The sequence below is a fragment of the Uloborus diversus genome, chromosome 4, assembly GCF_026930045.1.
Source record: "Uloborus diversus isolate 005 chromosome 4, Udiv.v.3.1, whole genome shotgun sequence".
Classification (NCBI taxonomy): Eukaryota; Metazoa; Arthropoda; class Arachnida; order Araneae; family Uloboridae; genus Uloborus; species Uloborus diversus.
This window is the reverse complement of record NC_072734.1, coordinates 8,542,442-8,562,531: the sequence shown is the minus strand read 5'-3', so window position 1 is coordinate 8,562,531 and position 20,090 is coordinate 8,542,442. Positions and strand designations below refer to the sequence as shown.

Sequence of the window (20,090 nt, the reverse complement as noted above, 5' to 3'; positions counted from 1 at the left end):
TTTAAATTTTTTTTTTATAAACAGATGCAGCTTTTTGCTTAGCAAATTAAGTTCTCTCTTTCTTTCATCCCCCCCCCTTTTCTTTTCTTCCTAGTCAGTTTAAAAAGAAGGGTCTTCAAAATGTTTCTCGCTTTAACTCTCGTCCCCTGCAAGAAATTTAAAATAAGTTTTGATTGTTCGGTTAGAGTAATAATGGAAATTGATGTCCTAAAAACGCATTTATTTAGGCGTTTTTCGGACATCAATTTCAAAACCTTTCTGGAGGAGGGTCCTCGAACCAACACCCTTTCACTAAGGTTACCAAAAATATTGTAAAATTGTGCCTTTAAGATTTCAATTTTGAAAAGTTTCGGAGGAAGAGATCCATAAAACTGCTCCTTCCCTCTAAACGTCTCCAAAGATGATCTGAAATTGCGTTTTACCTTTCAGGGGAGGATTCTCGAACTTTTCCTTTCCAACGATTGCCTAATGTCGGGAAAAAATCTGAATTGCTTTTGAAAAGAACCTTAAAATAAAAAATTTAAAAAGTTACTGACTATTGATGAGATAATTACTTCCTTTTTCCTAGTCAGTCTAAAAATTAGAAAGTCTTTAAAATGCTATACTTAGCAAGCCCCATCCAACGACTAAGACCATTAAAGAGCTTCTCAAACCTCGTTTTCAAGGCTTCAATGTCGAAAAATTTCCAGAGGACAATTACCAAACGTCTTGCCTTCTGAAAGCTTCGAAAATCGTTTAAAATTGCTTTTATGGAGCTTTGATTTTGAAAAATGGCCGATTCCCTAACGTTACAAATGTGGTCCACAGTCACACTTTTAAGACTTCAATTACGAAAAAATTTCGGACGAGGACCCATCTGCTCCCGTATGAAATCTGAAAATGAAAAAAACTACAAGTTCGAAACATGAAAGGTGGAGAGCGTTTAAATCCCTTCGCCTGGTATCACTGAATATCTCTTTAAAACTTCGTTTTTTCGAACTTTAATTTCAGAATAGTTTTTGAGGAGAGCCACAAAACCGACCTGCCCGTAACATCATGGAAGCTAGTCTGAAACTGCGTTTTTTCAACTTCAATTTCGAAAAAATGGGCGGAGGGGTGATGAATTTCGCTCCATTAAAAAAAAATCAATCGGGGGCAGCTTCAAAAAGCGCCATTCCTTTCATTATACTAACGTCAAATAATATAGCCTATAATGGCGTTTTTATGATTTCAATTTTTAAATATTTTCGCAGAAGGCCTCCCCCACCCCGAAATTTTCCTCTCCGTAGCATCACCAGAGACCGTCTAAAACTGCGTTCTTAGGACTACAATTCCAAAAAATTTCCGGGGGAGAACCCCCGGACCCCCCTTTCCCCTTCCCAGAAGCGAGATTTTTTTTGACAGTTCACCAGTTCACTCCTAAAATAATTTTTGGGTTGTGCCACTGGTTGACAGTATGAAGTCCTTGCCCCACCTCGAAAAAAAAGTATCATCCACGAAAGAGTATCAGGACTCTGTTGCTCCCCTCCCCCTCAAAAAAAAAAAAAAAAAAAAAAAAGTTACAAGTAAAAACACGGGTTGGAGGGGGGGGGGAGCTAATCATGGTATATGGGCCCCCTCCAAAATAAAAACATATATACGCCACTGATTTTGAGAAAGCAAAAAACAAGAATAAATTTAACTTCTTAAATTATAATCTGTTCAAAATTTTTCATTTCAATAAACTCGCACCGTTTAAACTGTGTTTTACATTGTAACTGTTTTTACAATTATGGAGATTTTTATGAATAGTCTAATGAAGATTTCGTCCATTTTTATTAGTGTGAATTTTTGTTCTTGTAGTACCTGTAGTATTCTTTGAATGATATTTATCTTTGCAGTTTTATAACTTTAAAAAAAAAAAAAAAAAAAAAAAAAAAAAAAAAAAAAATATTTATCTCAGACAGTTTACAATAATTCAAAATAACTGGTACAAAGTTTTTTCTTTTTAATTTTCACCTTGGGATGTTTCTAGAAATTGCGTTTCTTTATCACAGCAATGATATGCGCCGCGAAAAGTAATTTCTAGGTATGCCACTGATTTAGGTTGTTTCTCTTGACAATATTTCCCACCAAACACAATAAATTTAAGTTTAAAAGAAATTAAAAAATTGTTCGAATGATATATATGGGGAGGAAAAGGGTGAAAGCGAACTCAAATGCACTGACGACTCCATCTGTCCCCTGCTTTTGTTGCTTGTTGCGTGGAAATTCCTAGAAAAGGCAGATCACATTTTGGAAATATTTCAGGGAGAGCCCAAGCTCCCCCGGTTCCAACGCCTATGCACAACCAAAATATAAACAAGCAACACGAAATCTTAAAACAGAAATGCCAAAAAGCCAAGTCCTCGCGCAAGCGCAGTTGAAATGGCAAATTTGCGATAACTGGGATTTAACGTCTAGTGGTTAGTTTTAGTTTTAGTTTGAGTTTCGATTCGCTGGCGCCAGTGTCAAGATTTCTCTGTCGGGGAAAATCCCGCCTTTTGTAGTTTGCTATCAGAGCGCGGGGTACGAAGGTGTTGGTTGTGCTTTTGCATTTATGACTCCGAATCCTTGCTTCTTCCATATGTATTTTCGTGAAAAACTTTACGTAATTCATCGGCACGATTTAAATCAAACGTGTTTATGCTAAAAGAAAACGAACTTAACGACTAGTTATCTTCATTTTTAGCAGTAACGGTGGACTTCTTTTTTCATCTGTGCTAAACAAGTTAGAAGGAAAATATAATATGGCCTATTCTGTTGAAAGAACTAAATCACCTAAGGAGCATATAGCTTCTATTTTTAAGGAATATACTACGCCTTCCCGTGTACTTCGTTCATTCACCAATCTTTCGGATACCGTTATTCAAACTGCCTTGAGTGGTCAAAATAAGTTTGTATTGGAGATTCTACAAAACGCGGATGATGCTTTTGATGACCAACCCAAATCAATTGAGGTAAAGTTTATTTTGCGAGATAATTACCTTATAGTTCATCATAATGGTAAGGGATTTGACTATAATGATGTTGAAAGAATTTGTGACTATGCTTCACAGATTGAAGAAGTGAAAGCAACGGATTTGAGAAAAACTGGTTACAAGGGACTTGGCTTTAAGACTTTATTTAATGTATCTGATTGCATCTATATTTATTCCAACGGGTACTCATTTCGTTTTGATAAAACATACTGGCCCAACTGTGACGGCGTACCATGGCAAATTGTTCCCATATGGTGTAGCTACGATGAATTGCCTCTGAAAGAAAAACACTCCTACGATCAACCTGTTAACTTTATCTTGAAAGTTAATAATGCAAGTCAACTCGAGAAACAACTTCGCGAGATTGTTGACCAACCTCAGCTTCTTTTATATCTGTATCGTATCAGCGAGTTAACTCTACATTTGAATCTTGAAAATTATTTTATAGAGAAGAGAGTGGAGGGATTTGGAGCATTTAACAAAATTACTTTCTATAAAAATCATTATGTAGAAAGTACTTGGCTTTTGAAAAGTTATAAACGATCTGTCCTTCCTGAGGTGCAAAGCAAAATACAGGGAGCGAGTCGATTTATTTATCCTGATAAAATTAAAAGAGCCACAGAAGTTCAATTTACTTTTGCTTTGAAAAGTAATGCAACCCTTCAAGAAATTTCAGTGATTCCAGGCCTTTGCTACAGCACATTACCCACGCAATTGCACTTAAGGCTACCATATCATATTAATAGTCTTTTTATACTTAATTTGGATAGAACTCAATTACATGAAAATGAATGGAATGAGTTTTTGATCTATCAAATAGGCTCTCTGCAGTTCAGTTTGCTTAAAGATTTAGCGGAGGTGAACTATTTAAAGAACTATGTGGCTATGATTTTTGTTCGTGAAATCAACCATCTTTACAAGAACTTTTGTAGGGCCTTTTCGGAAGGGTTCAAGGAAGCAAAATTAAAAATTTGTTGGTTACCACCAAATGAAGGATCACGTTTACTTAAATTAGGCGAGGCCTGGACTGATGTGACAGAATTTTTCAAACAGAAATTTGAGGGTATTTATGATTATCAAATATGTCCCTATCTCATTAGCTATGATGTGAAACAACAAAACTTATTTACTTCTTCTGAAGTAAATCATTTTACCTATGATGAATTATTTAGAAAATTTCCGCATGAATATTATCCTAAATTAAATGTGCGTTCTTATAGAAGATTTATCCATTACCTTTATGAAAAATCAAGTTGTAATACTGCACTCCAATATAAGTTGAACAAAGTACCTTTTCTGCCAACAAAAGATGGGTACCTGGTGTCTCCTAAGGATGCTTTACTAGCATCTACTCAAAATCCTATACCAGATTTCCTGATGCTAAATCCTATTGATAATGAATATTTGCCTGTACGAAATGTTGATTTAATAATGGATTGGCTATTTCGTTTAGGAGCTAAGCTATTAAAAAAACCTATTGATGTAATTCGAGAAAGTATATTAAAGTGGATAGATTCTGGAGACTTTGGTCGTAAAATAACTATGAAGAATCATGTCGGAATTATAAACTATCTCGTTAAAGGCTTTAAGCAGTTAACAAATCAAGAAATGTGTAAATTAAGGAGAAGTTTATTAATCCTCACAGAGGGTAATACATTTAATCTAGCTAGTTCATGTTATCTTCCTGATGCAACTTCCATTAAAGAATTGTGGACTGCTATCTCGAACAATGAAAAAATTTCTTCTTGCTATGATATGAATAACTTAAGAGAGTTTTTTATTGCTGTAGGGGTTCGGAAAGAAATGCAACCAATTGATGTATTGCGTAGGAGTATCCTGGTATGGATTAGCAATGGTGAAATAAATTATAATTTAACCATAAGGAACTACAAACCCATCATAGAGTTTATTGCGTTGCACTATCCTGCATATGAATACAATCTAACTAATAATGAGAAACTACAACTTGCCAATATGCCTGTTTTAACTTATGATCAAGTATTTCAAAAAGCTAAAGTTTGCTATTTTGACTCTGCTATTCCAAAAGTTAATGGTTTGGAAACAGCAATTGCAAAAAATGAACTTGTGTCTAAGGAAAACATTTCTGAGAAAGTATATTCATTCCTGAAAAAAATTGGAGTTTCTGAGAGAATAGATCCAGCAAATGTAATGAGAAGAACTATTCTCAAGTGGATTCAAGATGGTGAGATAAAAAATAAGATAACTTTAAATAATCACAATGAGATTCTTGAATATATTAGTAAGGAGTGGTTTAGTATTGAACATTATCTTAAAGAAGAAGAACGAAGGGCTTTGGGAAAATTGCCTATTTTAACAGAAAGTAGTGCATTTAGAGCAGCCAATACCTGTTTTGGGTCAATTGCCTTGGGAGATTCTAAAGAAATACCTGGATTAAAATCCATCATTACTTCCGATGAATTAGTTTCATCGAGTTATAAATCGGATGATGTTAAACTTCTTCTGAAACGTCTTGGCGTTCAAAACCTTACATTTACTAACATTTATGAAAAGTACAGTGACCATTTAACACACTCTGAAAATGTTAAATGGTTTTTCTCCCAATTAAATAAATATTGGAATAAAAACAAGCCTAAAGTAACATCATATACCAGGGCTCTGCCTGAAGACCAGTTATTACACTATCTGCAGCAAAAATTTAGCAATTCACGGTGTTTACTAGCAAGAAATGGTGAAATGTATCCATCAACGGAACTGTATTCCTTGCGGTTTGATAATATATATGATATAAGCCCAAATTCTATACTTCTTTTGAAACATGGAAAACCACAAGAAGACTTGGAAAGTTTCCTTGGGTTTAAAACTGATTTTGATTTTGAATGCATCAAGCGTTTACTTAAAGCTCTGGGGGAAAGGAGTAAACTTGGTAAAGATAAAACCCTCTTATTTTTCACTGTGTTGTTAGAACAGTTAAGAAAAAAAGATAAAAATGAAATTAGAGCGAACCAACTTAGCTTATTAGCTAACAATAATAAATTAACACCTGCAAAAGATCTGTATTACTTTTCTGAAGAGGATAAAAGCTGCTTTTCAGATTCACATTACTTGAAAAGAATTTGTGGTATGACGCATCAAGACACTTTAGAGCTGGCAGAGTTGTGTGGAGTAAATGTTTTACAATTTAATGAAGAGATTGTTAAAGAAAACGAAAAGTGCGACAATACTTTACTGCAGTTTTACCTAGAAAGATTGGTTTTCATTGTGTTTAAGGAATCAAAAGTGCTGAATGAAGAAGAAATCACTACTTTAAAACGTTTGTATGATGTAATATGCACTATAAAACTATACCAATGTCAGAACATGTATGTGAAATATCCCTTTGGTGATCTAATTAACATACCACTTCACATGGAGGATCTAACAATTTATGTCGTTGATGAGTGGATTGAGAAAAGGTCCAAAATTCACGATTACCTTAAGAAAAAACTAAATCTTAAGGCAGATATACGGGATATCATTGATATGGTTTCTCCTTACAGGCCAGGTTCTAAGCAAAAGTGGCTTTCTAATGAAAAAATAGAACCAGAAAAATTTTATTTTGTAGAAGAACAATTGAAAAAGCTTTTGTCCGGTGAAGCAACAGGAAATTTAGGTACGCTATTTCACGCTGAAAGCACTAATATTACAGAACCTCATTGTTTTGAATCTGAAGAAACACCTAGTGAGGATACTGACATGGATTCTGCAGATGAAAGTTTGTTAGATAACAACTTAGATCAGCCCGACTTAAAGAGACCACATGAAATCAAATTGGATACAAAACATTTGCACAGAGGGGCAAAAGCAAAGTCAAATGTGTTAACCTTTACTGGAAATGACAATATAGCTCAGTTTCATTGTTCCAAAAGAAATGAGAAAAGTTTCAAAGTTGGCAAGATGTTAGTAAAGAAAAAACAAAAGAATGTTGTGGAATACTCTTTTTCAAATGTAAATTCAATCGATTGTATTTTAGATGAATTATTTTCACAGAAGATTTATTCACTTAAAGAGGAGCTGAAGAAACATCTAATTTGCAATGAAGGAGAATTAAATGTATTATCTTCAGCAGAAAGTAGCAATGTCCAATCTTCTTCTGATGAATCTAGTTTGCTGTCTGGGGGTGATAAAGCAAAATTAGATGTATTACCTTCAATTGAAAAGGTCAGTGTCGGTCATTTTAATCCTCCCAAGTGTGAGGGAAATAATTTCGTAACTGGCAAGACAATGGTGAAGAAAGAAGAAATATATATTGCCCAATCTTCTGTTTCAGATGGAAGTTTTATCAATCATATTTTAGGTAACTTTTTTGATGCACTAAAAGAGGAGCTGAAAAGACTACTGTTTAATGAAGAAATGAAGTCCGATGATTCATCTTCTGTAGAAAATATTAGTACTGCTCCGCTTCATTTTTACGAGGGAGAAGAAAACAATTTCAATGATGACAAGTTAAAAGAAAATATTATTGTGGAACCCTCTTCGCTTGAAAATGATTCGGTAGATTATTTTTCCAATGAGTTGCATTCGCCGAAACCACATGCTGTTAAAAGGGAAAGAAATAGTCATTCTTTTGGCGATGAATCAAAAGTTATGAAACACCACAAAGCTAAAATCAGTTCTATGGTACGCGAGGATATTATTGAACCTGATCCCAGATGTCCAGGTCCCAGTGAGCTACAAATTGATGGTACAAACCAAGTACAACGGGAAATACCTGATGGTTATTATTCTGCTACGGAGAGCATTAATATTGGATCCGAGTTTTTTGAAAAGATAAATAGTAAGGAAGGTTCTATACAGTGGCTAAGTGAAAAGTTTGTGTTCACTTATTTACAAGACCACTATAAAAATAAGCATCCAAATTCACAATCGAATGTGTCAAATGGAACATTCATGTTGCAGTCTCACCAGGTAGAGATTGTTTGGGTAAACGCAAATGGAGAGAAATTGCAAGCGTATGATTTCGTGCTGAAAAAAGAGGGCAAGGTTAAATGGCTTATTGAAGTAAAACCCCCTGTGGCCCTAGATGGTTCATTTGTTGTAAGCCATTCTCAGTTTATTGCGAATAATAATCAAGTAGCTGCGGAATCGGCGGAATATAAGGATAAGTACTGTATTTATTGTATTTTTTGCAAAAAAATTTCTTCTAAGCCAAGTATTGAGGAAATGAATGATTCTGCTGCACTGTATAAAGTAGTGCCATTAAAGAATGCATAATTTGTCTTTAAAAGGATGTTTAAAAAAAATAATCTTAGTGTCATGAAAATGGGACTTTAAGTGTAATTGTTTAATTTTACAATGGTGAAAAAAAAAAAAAAAGACTTTTTATTCATTTGCAAACATAATTCTAAATTTCGTTTATTATTTTGTATTAATTTTTATTAAACAATTCTTTGTTAGAAATGTATGAATATATATATATATATTTGTGTACAATAGGCCAGGTGTGAACATTTTTTTAAAAATTTGATCCAAAAAAATTTTTAATGTGAAGCTTTTCAAACATTGATTTTGATATTACATATCTGTTGTAAAAAATGTTATTTCTACTTTTCACTTTATCAGATAATGTGTTGATAGCATATATCTATACTCATGGTAACTTGTGCATTATTATTATTTTTAATTTTCAATGTGATCCTAAAATATTTTCAATGAGAAGATTTATTAACATTGAATTTGATCTGCAACAAAAGATATTTTTATTTTCCATTTTATCATATAATTCCACTGTTGATAGTATATGTGAACACTCATGGTAATGTGTAAACATTTATACTCATTGCAAGATATATTGTTATTATTAATTTTTTTTTTCAATTTGATTCAAAAATATTTTAATATGAAGCTTAATTAACCTTGAATATGATTATAATATGCAGAAAAAAATATTTTTACTTTTTTATCTTGTCCAGATAATTCCATTGATATGATAGTATAATGTCTATACTCGTGGCAAGGTGTGCATTATTATTATGATTTTTATTTTACTTTTTATTTTTCAATTTTCACAAAAATAGTTATTTTAAATTTGAAGCTTTGTGATTCAAATATATGTTAACATTAAATTTGAATATATATCTGCAGTGTAATGCTTTTTTTTCCCATTTCTTTTATTAGATAATTTCATTGTTAAATCTACTTTTTGTAAGTTTGAAATAAAAATATAAAATTAAAAAAGCCCGACTTCAAACACTTCTTTTTAAAAAAAGGAACACAAGTTCATGTCAATTAAGAGTAAACTTTAAAAAAAAATAAAAATGACATTGACATGCTATGTTTAGGGTGAACCTAAACACAGAGGAGCACTAATGAACATTGTATATGTTTGATTTGAAACATCGTGAAAATTCTCAAAGTAGATGATAGTATTACCAATCTTACCTCTACTATTCTTTTGGAGCAGTGTTTCTTAATTTCTTTAATAAATGCAAGCCTTTTGAATGTCCACTTTTTTCACAGAACCACCTTGTATTCTTCAATAGTAAGTTTGCCTGCTAACATTCTGAATCTTGCAATAAAAGCAAAACTTTGGTCTAACGTTATCTACAAAAAGTAATTTCAAAAATTAACTCACTATTTGTTAAAATATCTTAAAAGAATTGTCACAAATCAAATTTTTTAAAATTAAAATTTTAACTAGATGAGTGGTACGTATGTTAAGGTGTATGGATGTAAGTTTTGTGTGTGAGTTCTCTCGTCAAATTTAGCAAGTCTGTAAAACTAAATTTATTTTTTGTTGCCATACAAGTGGAAAACACATATAAATAGGTAGTTGCCAAAATGATGAAAGTACCAACGTCGCAGTTTGTGGCAATATGCTCTTTTAAATTGCTCTAGAATTCCATTCATGGCATTAATTTCAAGTTTTTGTTGCTCGAATGAATCGGATGTTGTTACTATAAAAGTTTTATATTCTTGTACTGACAAAGAGCACGAATTCACTGTAAATCAGCTTTGATATTTTCTCTGTTGCTCATTCGGAAAATACTGATCAAAAGCTTCACCGAGACCTAGAGCTTGGAAAATCCCGGAATTTTGGGGGGAAAGTCTTTCCTATTTTACAGGTTTATTTCTATCCTAGAAAAGCTGAAAATTTTGAAATTGCTTGCATGTAATAATGTATTCCAAAATTTATAATATTTACATACCATTTTTTTTTTGTTGAAATATATTTTTTATTTTCAGCTCCTCACTTGAAAACACTAACTTTTATAATTCAAGCTATAAGTTAATTTTATAAGTATTATGTGCTACTTTTCTTACCCTGTAACTAACGCAGGTCATAAAAATTTAAATAACATGAATAAGTGGAAATGTTTTCGTTTAAAATATTCCTTTAATAATATGTGGGTGTGCAGCACATAAGTATATAAACACGTGTGCAAGACTTTTTATGTAGGGAAAAACAGCTTCTTTCTTTACAATCTCACAAATTTAAAAAAAAAAGAAAAAAAAAAGTCAAAATATTCATTTGACAATTTATAAAAATGGTACGCCACTCTATATTAACTGCTGAATGATAATTGAACTAAATTTGATAATTTTTAATGTTTTGAACTAGAGTCCACTAGCAGTTAGAAAATAGAAAGGCTTTTTTAGTAGTAAAAGTTTTATGCATAATTCTGAGAAGGAAAAATACTAGAATGTGGATATATTTTATATTTTTAATTAGTAAGCAATTTTAAAGTTTTTACATCTCCACTCCACTCAACCTCACAAATTTGAAATAAATGAAAGAATGGACGTTTTCACACCGCTTTAGTGATCTTGTTCCAGGGTTCCAGGGAACGCAATTTAGAAAATGCTGTTTTTTGACCAATATATCCTTTTATTTTTCTATAATGACAGTATCTTTTTTTCAGTAAGTGTTGTTTTATTTCATGTGAAAACAGTAACTAACGAGATATTAATTATCACTGAACATTACATGAACATTCATAAAAGCTTATATTAGTTTCAAAAAATTTTTACTAGATTAAAAGTTCTTTATTTTTGCAAGTTACACCTGAGAGTTATGAAGAAAATATTTGCCTTAGATGTAAACAGTTCACATCAGTGGCATAGGACAAGACAATTAAGAAAAAAGTGTCATTTTTCTTACTCCTCTCGTCTTAGTCGCTGTAATTTCCTGCTCTTGTAATATAAGAAAACTTGAATGAGCGCATACAACCATATATTATGCACTCTTTACTACTACAGTAAAACCTCACTACAATGCTATCCGATACAATGATAATCCCTCTACTAAGATAATATTTCATGGTCCCGGTGAACTCAACATAAGAATTAATGTTTTTCCTCCTTCCAATATTGCAATATTCTCTACAGCAATAAACCTCTGTAAAACGAAATATTTTTTTTAATTTTCAACCCCCCCCCCTTATTACGATAATTTGGTTTTCAAATAATCAAAAATATCCTATTTTATAAACTTTTGCCCCTTTTTTCTGACAAGAGAAGACCTACTGTTAATTGTGTACTTATTCATTTTAATCACTGTAAGAATTATCAAAAATGTTACATACCCATTTTTGAACTTCAAAGTTTTAGTTAGACCAGCTGACAAATCTTATTAACAAAATGCTCAAGGAATTGAACAAAATGGTGATAATAAACAGGGTTGTAGTACAACAAATTAAAAATTCCTTTTTAAATCTATACTAATTGAACTCATTCCTAGGACAGGAGAATCACATGAAACCTGGGGAGGAACTTTAAAATGACATACCTTGATTATTTAAATAATGAAATTTAGTTCAAGGATGCTCTTTTACACCTTTAAGTATGATTAATTTAGTACTACAAAATAAATTTGTGGAATGTTGAAATAACATTTTTAAGTATACAGGGTGTCTCAAAAGGTCGTTTACAAACTTAACATGCTGGTCTGTCATATCATGATGAACAAGATTTACATAGGAACATGTGTTCGCAAACGCAATGCTGGCGCACTCCATGCACACAAAGTCGGACACTAACGGATGCACAACATGTCACATATCTATTATACAAAGACGGTTTTATACAACATTTTAGTCTTTTAGGAAAGCTTAAAGCAGTTGCTAAAATTTGAGTCCTGCCAGCTCTCATAATCACGTTGCAACGACAACGCAGCGATCAGAGAAATCTTGTCAGAATGGATCGTTATTACGACGGTCGGTACTTCGTTCGTTGCGACGGTGTCTGACAGTTAAAGGCAGCAAATTTCAACAACAGCTATAAGCCTTCCTTGAAAACTAAAATGTTGTGTAAAATCGTCTTTGTGTAATAAATATGCGACATGTTCTGCATCCGTTAGTGCCTGACTTGGTGTGAGTAGTGCGCCAGCATTGGGCTTGCGAACGTATGTTACTATGTAAATCTTGTTCATCATGCTATGGCAGACCAGCATGTTAAGTTTGTAAACGACCTTTTGGGACACCCTGTATTTGAGAAAAGAATGGGGACATGCCTGGGAGTGACTTTTTGGTTTTTCAAAAAATTTTGTAGGAAAAAATAAACAAGTTATTGTTTTAGTAGGAATGGAATAACATTGGAAAAGTTATTTCTAACTATTACAAAAAAAAAAAAGAAAAAATCTAGGCCAAACAAACCTTGTGTTAGGCTCCTGGGACATAATATTGTTAGGATTTTGGAGAATATCCCAAATACATTTATACCTAGATATTGCATATACAATAACATTAAAATCAAATAAACCCATTGTATTCCCAAAATATGTAGGCCCTTGATACAATATATTTCTTTGGTCCCCAAAATATCATTGTATTATGTTTTTACTGTATATAGTATTTAAAAATAAATCACATAAATTCTACTTCATTAATTAATGCAAAAGTCTTACCAGGTAGTGGAAACCTTGTGATTTGTGTCACAAACTCTTTTTTGGGGAGAAAAAGCCTAAAAATTTTAAAGGAAAACCATCTTAAATTTCAGCTAATGGTTATTTGTACTGTATTTTCTGGGATATAGTCCATGTAACATGCAGTCGTATTAGCATTCCATTTTTAAGCATTTCTCGTACCAGCTTCAGATTTTATACCAGATTGTTTTTGGAGTTCTTAACCTATGTTAACTGCTGAAAAAAATTATGCTATTCTGGTTTGTTAAATAATTCATATGATGAAAAACAAAAGAACTGCTAATCAAATTTATACTTTACGTTGATTTTAAAAGAAATATTTTAAATGTCCTCAATAGCTTCTAAGTTGAAAAATATTAAATACATATATGTTATTGAAGTTTTCTCAAACATTCCTGTATGCTTTTAATTTCGATTTTTCACAGTATTTAATATCCGAGTCAGAGTCAAAAATTTTTCTTTTCTTTTTTCAAATTAAGTCTTATGACCTTAATTTTATACCTCAGTTTTTTTTAATAGGTTTAGTTAAGTGTACTACCAATACTTCATTTTTCATTCTTTATTTTGGCCATATTTTCTCTAAAATTTCAGAATAAGAAAACATATCACTTAGACTTGAATCATAAAATAAAGTGCTCGAAAAGACACCTCAGCATAGCCATGATAGTTCTTGCGGAGAATGTGGGGTTAGTATCCTGGTAGTTTTCTGTTGGAACGAACATTAGATAGGGTAAATGTTATAAGCAAGCTGGGGATTGCTAAATCCATGTAATTCTCATCAATGAAGAGAAAACTTCAAAAAAGGTTTTTCCCCCATTAGGCTGGGGTTCACAGTTGGGCTTTCTCTATTGAGGAGCACTTGTCAAAACGGACATTTCTAACCACTGGCCATCCATGAGACTCCACCATTGGCCAACATTTCCCCAGTCGTTTGTGCAACAAAGGCACTGTCAGTTCTTTTGCACAAATGACTGATCAGATTCATTCCGCATGATACATTCCACATGATATAAAACAAATAACACAAAAAGTATGAAAAACAACTTTTATTAAAGTATTTATGAAATTTCTGGGTGTAAACCCAGATCTTTGTACTCTTCACAGAAAAGATGGACATTTTTTAGTTTTTCAGAATTTTGATGGACAAAAATGTGAAAAAGAATCCACATAAAGCACTCCTAATCAACACCAATATCGTAACACACACATACATAGCTGAATATCACAAGATAGATTTTGTTGGAATATTTTTTTAAAAAGTGAATTTTAAAACTTTGCAAGATAAAATAACCACCAAAATTCAACACTATGTTCTAACATAGAATGATACTACTCAGTGACTAGTTAACGTTTCAAAATTTTGATAGAAGCAAGATGTTCCATACATAAGTACAATTTCATCTACAAAAATATCTGCAATTAACAAAATCTAAATATCTGTAATTTAATCAACAAATAAATGCATAAAACAAAATAGATCATTTTTAATTATAATAAGTAATATTGCAGAGAACTGAAGAAAAACGGAAAAAAATAATAAATCTTCTATAAAACAGAGCGTGATCAAATTTGGGTATTTAAGGAATAATCAAATACAGAATTCAACATTTTTCTCATTTATATGAAACATAAGAGCTATTACTGTTGGAAAATGTGGAAACGATTTGTTGGTTTCAATTTCAAGATGGCTTAATTTTCTGACTTTCCAATCAATAATGCAATGAAATTTTCATCAAATGGAATAAGAGATGAACTGGATGAAAACCTTGAAAAAGCAGGAAATTCTTTATTCATCCCACTTTAAAAATGAAAGGAAACTAAATGATTATTTGAGTGAAAATTTTTCACATATTTACAACTAGATGTTTAACTGTAAACATTTAGTTTCATATAAAACACTGTAATTTTAAGCAGTATAGTCTATGACGAACTACATAAACATATTTACATTTTAGTTTTCATTTGGGAATGGCAGCCAAATGTTTCAAATTCCAATTAGAACAGAAATTGGTTTGTTTTTAAACCAATAAGTACATTTATCAGAATTTCTAAGTATTTTCTTAGTTATCACAGCAAAGATCTTATTGTTTGAAGCATTCTTTGGACAATATACGCTCACCATCTGGTAATCTGACAACAGTTCATTTTCAACCGAGAGTTTCTGGAAGTTGGTAAAATGGATTCCAAAATTAATTTAATACAGGATCAAGTTAATATAGCATCTCCTTTGTCAGCAATGGATGTCGGGGATAAAATAATCAAAAGTTCATCCTTAAAAAAATATATCTCTTGCACATCTCCAAACTTGCAGAACTTGAAAATTACAATATTTTCAGTAGCACCGTCTAAAACAGTTTTTTGCCCCTTCTGGTCCAATCAAAAATATTTAGATTGAGTTTCTTCGAGAGCCACCAACAAGATTTAGGTTTGTGAACTTCCAATGAGGATTTCCACTTTGTAATTCATATGCAAGGGAATGAGATTTTAACCGGTCACAAGCTCAGGTACTGATCACCTTCAAGCGTGAGTGCAGGGTAAGTTAATGTCGTCTTCAGGGATTCATTGTGTTCTTCGAGAGATGTCTGCGCATAGTGAAGCACCAAGCTTTTCAGTGTGGGGAAGGCATGATAGGGTTCTGCAAATCCAACCCCATTCTCAGTTTTATGAATCAAACAATGACCAACTACACCATTTACTCTAAACAAAAAAAAGAAGCAAAAATAATCAGTTATTTTACAAATTATAAACAAGTTTCCTCATAAATTTTATACATTGAATTTTATACATTGTATTATTTATATTGATTTTTAAAATAAAATATCTGCTAGGATCATCATATTAAAGCAAAATTATTTATTAAAAACTTGAAACAAATCTTACATTTTAAATTAATCATCAAAGCTTAATGTACTGAACAGATATAAGAACAAGTAACATTTTCTAACTAATATTTTATTAGAATTTTTATAAAATAGAATGAATAAATGAAGTCAAACTTAAAAACAAATATGGCTAACATATGAAGGAAATGAATAAGACCTTAGGGAAAAATGAGTTAGTTTCATAAACTTTCCTTTTAACAAACTTATTACGCTTTAAAATGAAAACCTATTAGCTGCGTTTCACAGTTTTTTTTTTTTTTAAACATAATTTGTATTCTTAAACTTTGCACACATAAAAACGTACAATTCTATCGGTAGAAATGTTGCAATAAACGACTTTGATTAAATTACAATGGTATCAATAAATGATTTCTAGCCAAAATTTTAATTATTTGAATGCAATATTTAAAACTTCTGTAAATAAATTTAAAAATATATATAGATTAATAAAATAGTAGTAACATAATTGAATAAATAAAAATCAGACATTCTGGGATCAGAGTCTAAGATAGCAACTAAGTTTAATTAATGCAGCAGAACCTTGATTATCTGAAAGTCTTTTAACCAAAAAGGATTAGCAAACTGGAAAATTGTATTTATTTATTTTCCTAGTTTTAGGTAAGTCATTTCAAGGTCACTGGAAGCAGCCGTTTATACTGCAGATACAGATTAAATGCATTTCGATCACTTCCGACTCCTCAAACCAACATGTAAATTTTTGGAGAGATTAATTTTTCTATTTTTTAAAATGCCATTTATAATTGGTATTTTATTAAGGTTTATAAGGTTTTTCATCAATTTAAAAGTGGTATTTTATTAAGTAATTATTTTTTGAGCTCCCAATTAGATCTAAACTTTAAGAACAAAAAATATATTGACTATATTATTGATACACAGTAAAGATTAAAATTTGTTATATTACATTTCATTAAATTTACTTTGCATTTTCTGATTTGAGTGACATTTATTGAACAAATATAGTTATAGCAATTGAGTTAATACATCACATTGTGGGCTGGCTCAGTTCTGCAACTAGGTAACAACAAATTTGAAAAAAATGGAATATTTTGCTTTTGTTGAAACTTTTGTTCAAAAGAAGACAAATACTTCTAATGAAATAAAATTTATGCGTAGCAATTTAATAACATTTTGATCAAGTCTTCAGATTCTCAAAAAATATAAATTTGTTGAGCTTTCTTTGAAGCAGTATGAAAAAACTGAATTGTAGTTACCTATTGTTAGAGCAAACCTAAACTGGCAATGTCGTGATTAGGATATGTGTAGCCTTCACAATGCTGCCAGATTAAGTTTGCCACAACTATAGCTATAGTATTCACCACATAAATGCAGTCATTCTGTAAATGTTAACGTGTTAAATGCTAGAGTTAACTTTCTGCTGTCTTCTGACACAGTGGCATAGCGAGAAAATTTTCATCAAGGTCGAGGGGGTCAAGTAAAATTTTTTGAAAATAAAGGCCAAAAAGCACAACTTTTGGTTCTTGCATCAGTGTTCATGCTCATGATTTTGTTGCTACATGAACGGGGGGGGGGAGGGTTATGACACCCTTACCCCCTGGCTACGTCATTGTCCAGACAGCCATTTTCGAGAACCTTTTCTGGGATCGGGAACCTAAGGAGATCGGGTCTGGATTAGAGATGAGATGGGCTCGGGCTCTAAAACCGAAAATAGGTTTCGGGCTCAAGCAGATATTCAATCGCCAATCTCCATACAAATTCAAAGCAAATAAACATTTTCCTACTGTGAGAAAATGAAAGGAACATTTAAATCAGTTCAATCAATGTCAAATTTACCCCTCCCTCCCCCCCCCCCAAAACATAAATAAATTAACGCTTATTTATAGTGTTTTTTTTGCGATTACTATTGCAATATGTCATACAGTAATGCATTTGAAGTGGAGCATTTTAAAGAAATTTAGAAACTTCTGTTAATGAAGAACATTTGACGTTACATTTTTCATTAACAGAGAGATCATGTCAGACCGTAGAAGGCTCAGTTTTTGAGACAAGAAAGTTTCCTTCGGGCTCGGATTTCGGTCCGAGACAACATCAGGCGGGCTCGGTTACAAATTTTCGGGCTCGGGCTGTCCCGGGCTCTCGAAAATGAGCCCGAACTCATCTCTAGTCTGGATCACTTCCAGAAATTGAGGTTCTGCTGTACATTAAATGTGATTAGTATTTGTAAAACATAAGGAAAAGAAAATTATTTACATTATTGACAGAGCATAATCTCCAGTGCGACTGTTTCTGATCAGAAAGGTTCCATTTGCTCTACCAGCCAGCAGTTTCTCCGCATCACTCCTGGAATAGTTTTCAATCAACCAAGTGGATTCGTCATTATGGGGTAGATCTTTGACAGAAGTGCTGCTGCTGGAAAAACGGGAAATGAAAATGTTGTGAGCATCTTCGATATAAAGAAAATAAAGTAGCAATAATATCAAAGAGAATTAATATGAATATTTGACACCACTAAGTAACTATTTAAATGATCACTAGAGCTGTTTGTCTTACCAGGCTTGGGCCCAGGGTTTGGACTCAACTTCAGAAAGAAAATGAAGGAGTTTTGAAGGAGCAAAATGAGATTTTGAAAGAGTACTTTTGGGCAGTGTTTAATGATGTCACGCTTTTTTCAACACATTTGACCCCCTTCCCCTTTGTCACAAAGTATCACACTTCACCTTACTACTCCCCATGTCACATATCATATTTTGCATAAATATATTGTTATAATAATTGCATGATCTCACTTTTTGTAACCCTCTCTCAGCCTCTTGTCATAATTTCATGAACTTGTCTCCCCCTCAAGACATGACATCACTTGTAGATGACTCTTTTTTAAAAAGTCAAAACTGTGATTTACAAAGCAGTTTTTTTTTCTTTTAAACAATCACTTGATATAGTACGTCTATTAATGTATTTTTAAATATTTATTAAAAAAAATAGAGAAACTGACTTTTGTTGCTGAGGTGGAAGGAAAAGCAAAAATCATAAAACTTAAAAAAAAAAAAAAAAGGTAAGCACAATTAAAGCATGTTTTACTTCACTTATAAAATTTTTAGTCACCTAATACTATTTTCACCTTCAACTTTTATAACTTCTATAATCTATTTGTAAATAAAAAATATACGAAATTACTACATTAAAATTGTCTTTTTACCTTGAAATGTGACGAAAGTAAGTTATCAATCAAAGTATTTTAAATTACTGTCATTGAGGAAGCTCAAAAAAAAAAAAAAAAAGGGAGTTTTGAAGGAGTTAAAACCAAAATGAAGGAGTTTGAAGGGCCCTTCAAAAAAATTTCCGAAATGAAGGAGTATTGGAGGAGCTTTGAAGAAGCGTACGAACCCTGGGGCGGTCCTCCTCCCACAAAAATACAGTTGAACCTCATTAATCTGACTTAATTTGAACATCATAAAATAACCTATACATTGAGTCGAGGCCCATCACATAATGCACATAGAAAAAATTATATTTTGAGTTCAAGAAAATGAAATATAAAACTGCACAAGAGAAAATTAAGTATAGTATCTACGTACATTATTTTACAGGCCAACCAAATACATTTGGACAAACCTAAGTCTGGTTTTATAGGGATCAGATCAATGAGGGTTTACTGCACAAACAAAAGCATCACCCATCAGGGTTTCCCAAGTTTCTGCCGAAGTGGTTAAAACCGGCATGGCAAAAACCCCTTTCTGCCACATTTGTGGCAGAAACTGGCAAAAACTCAAAAAAAAAAAAAAAAAAAAAAAAAAAGACATAAAAGAAATCTTTGACACCCAATAGGCATTTAGCACGGGAAAATAATGAAATGTTAGCCAAAGCACAATTTAATTACAATATCATTAAAAATCAACATTATGTTTTTGCACTCTGCAGCTGTCTCTAAGAAAAGGTGGATTGAAAATGTAAATGATTTCTTAATTTAATATGAATAGAGGAGAAATACTCTTGCAATAAATACTCTTATACAGAATACTTTTGCAACAGAAGAACTAGCTAGCAATGCCATCAAGGATCCAGCAAAGATTCATGAAACTTTCATCAATTGTATATATTTTTTAGACTGGTCCTTTATGTAGTAACTGGGGTGGTTTTAAACTTGACTGGAAAAAAAAGTTTTGGGAAATAGGGTCAATTTGTTTTGTAAAGCTGTGATATTCGGTATAAAATCGAGGTTGCTATCGGCAAGTAAAATTCTGGCATTTTCTTCTTGAGCGCATGATAATTAAAATCCCAAGCATTTTAGATGATGCATATAAGCTAGCAAATGACAACCAGTAACTGCCTGGTTAAATCTGTATGTCACTTCTTTTTCTTAAGTGCCCTTAA

The 20,090-nt window shown here is 32.2% G+C and overlaps 1 protein-coding gene across 4 annotated transcripts in view; it reads right to left on the bottom strand.

Moving 5' to 3' along the window:
- Positions 1-13,889: 13,889 nt before the first annotated feature.
- LOC129220246 (phosphatidylinositol 3-kinase regulatory subunit gamma-like) overlaps positions 13,890-20,090 on the bottom strand; it is a 77,728-nt gene continuing 71,527 nt past the window's right edge. For 3 of the 4 annotated variants that reach the window (XM_054854614.1, XM_054854618.1, XM_054854617.1), the window contains 2 exons: positions 17,970-18,128; positions 13,890-15,555 (listed from right to left, as the gene is read on the bottom strand). In XM_054854614.1, the coding sequence (XP_054710589.1) occupies positions 15,351-15,555; positions 17,970-18,128 (364 nt within the window). In that variant the 3' untranslated portion in view covers positions 13,890-15,350. The remainder of the gene's footprint in view (positions 15,556-17,969; positions 18,129-20,090) is intronic. The other variant, XM_054854615.1, reaches the window with a different exon arrangement.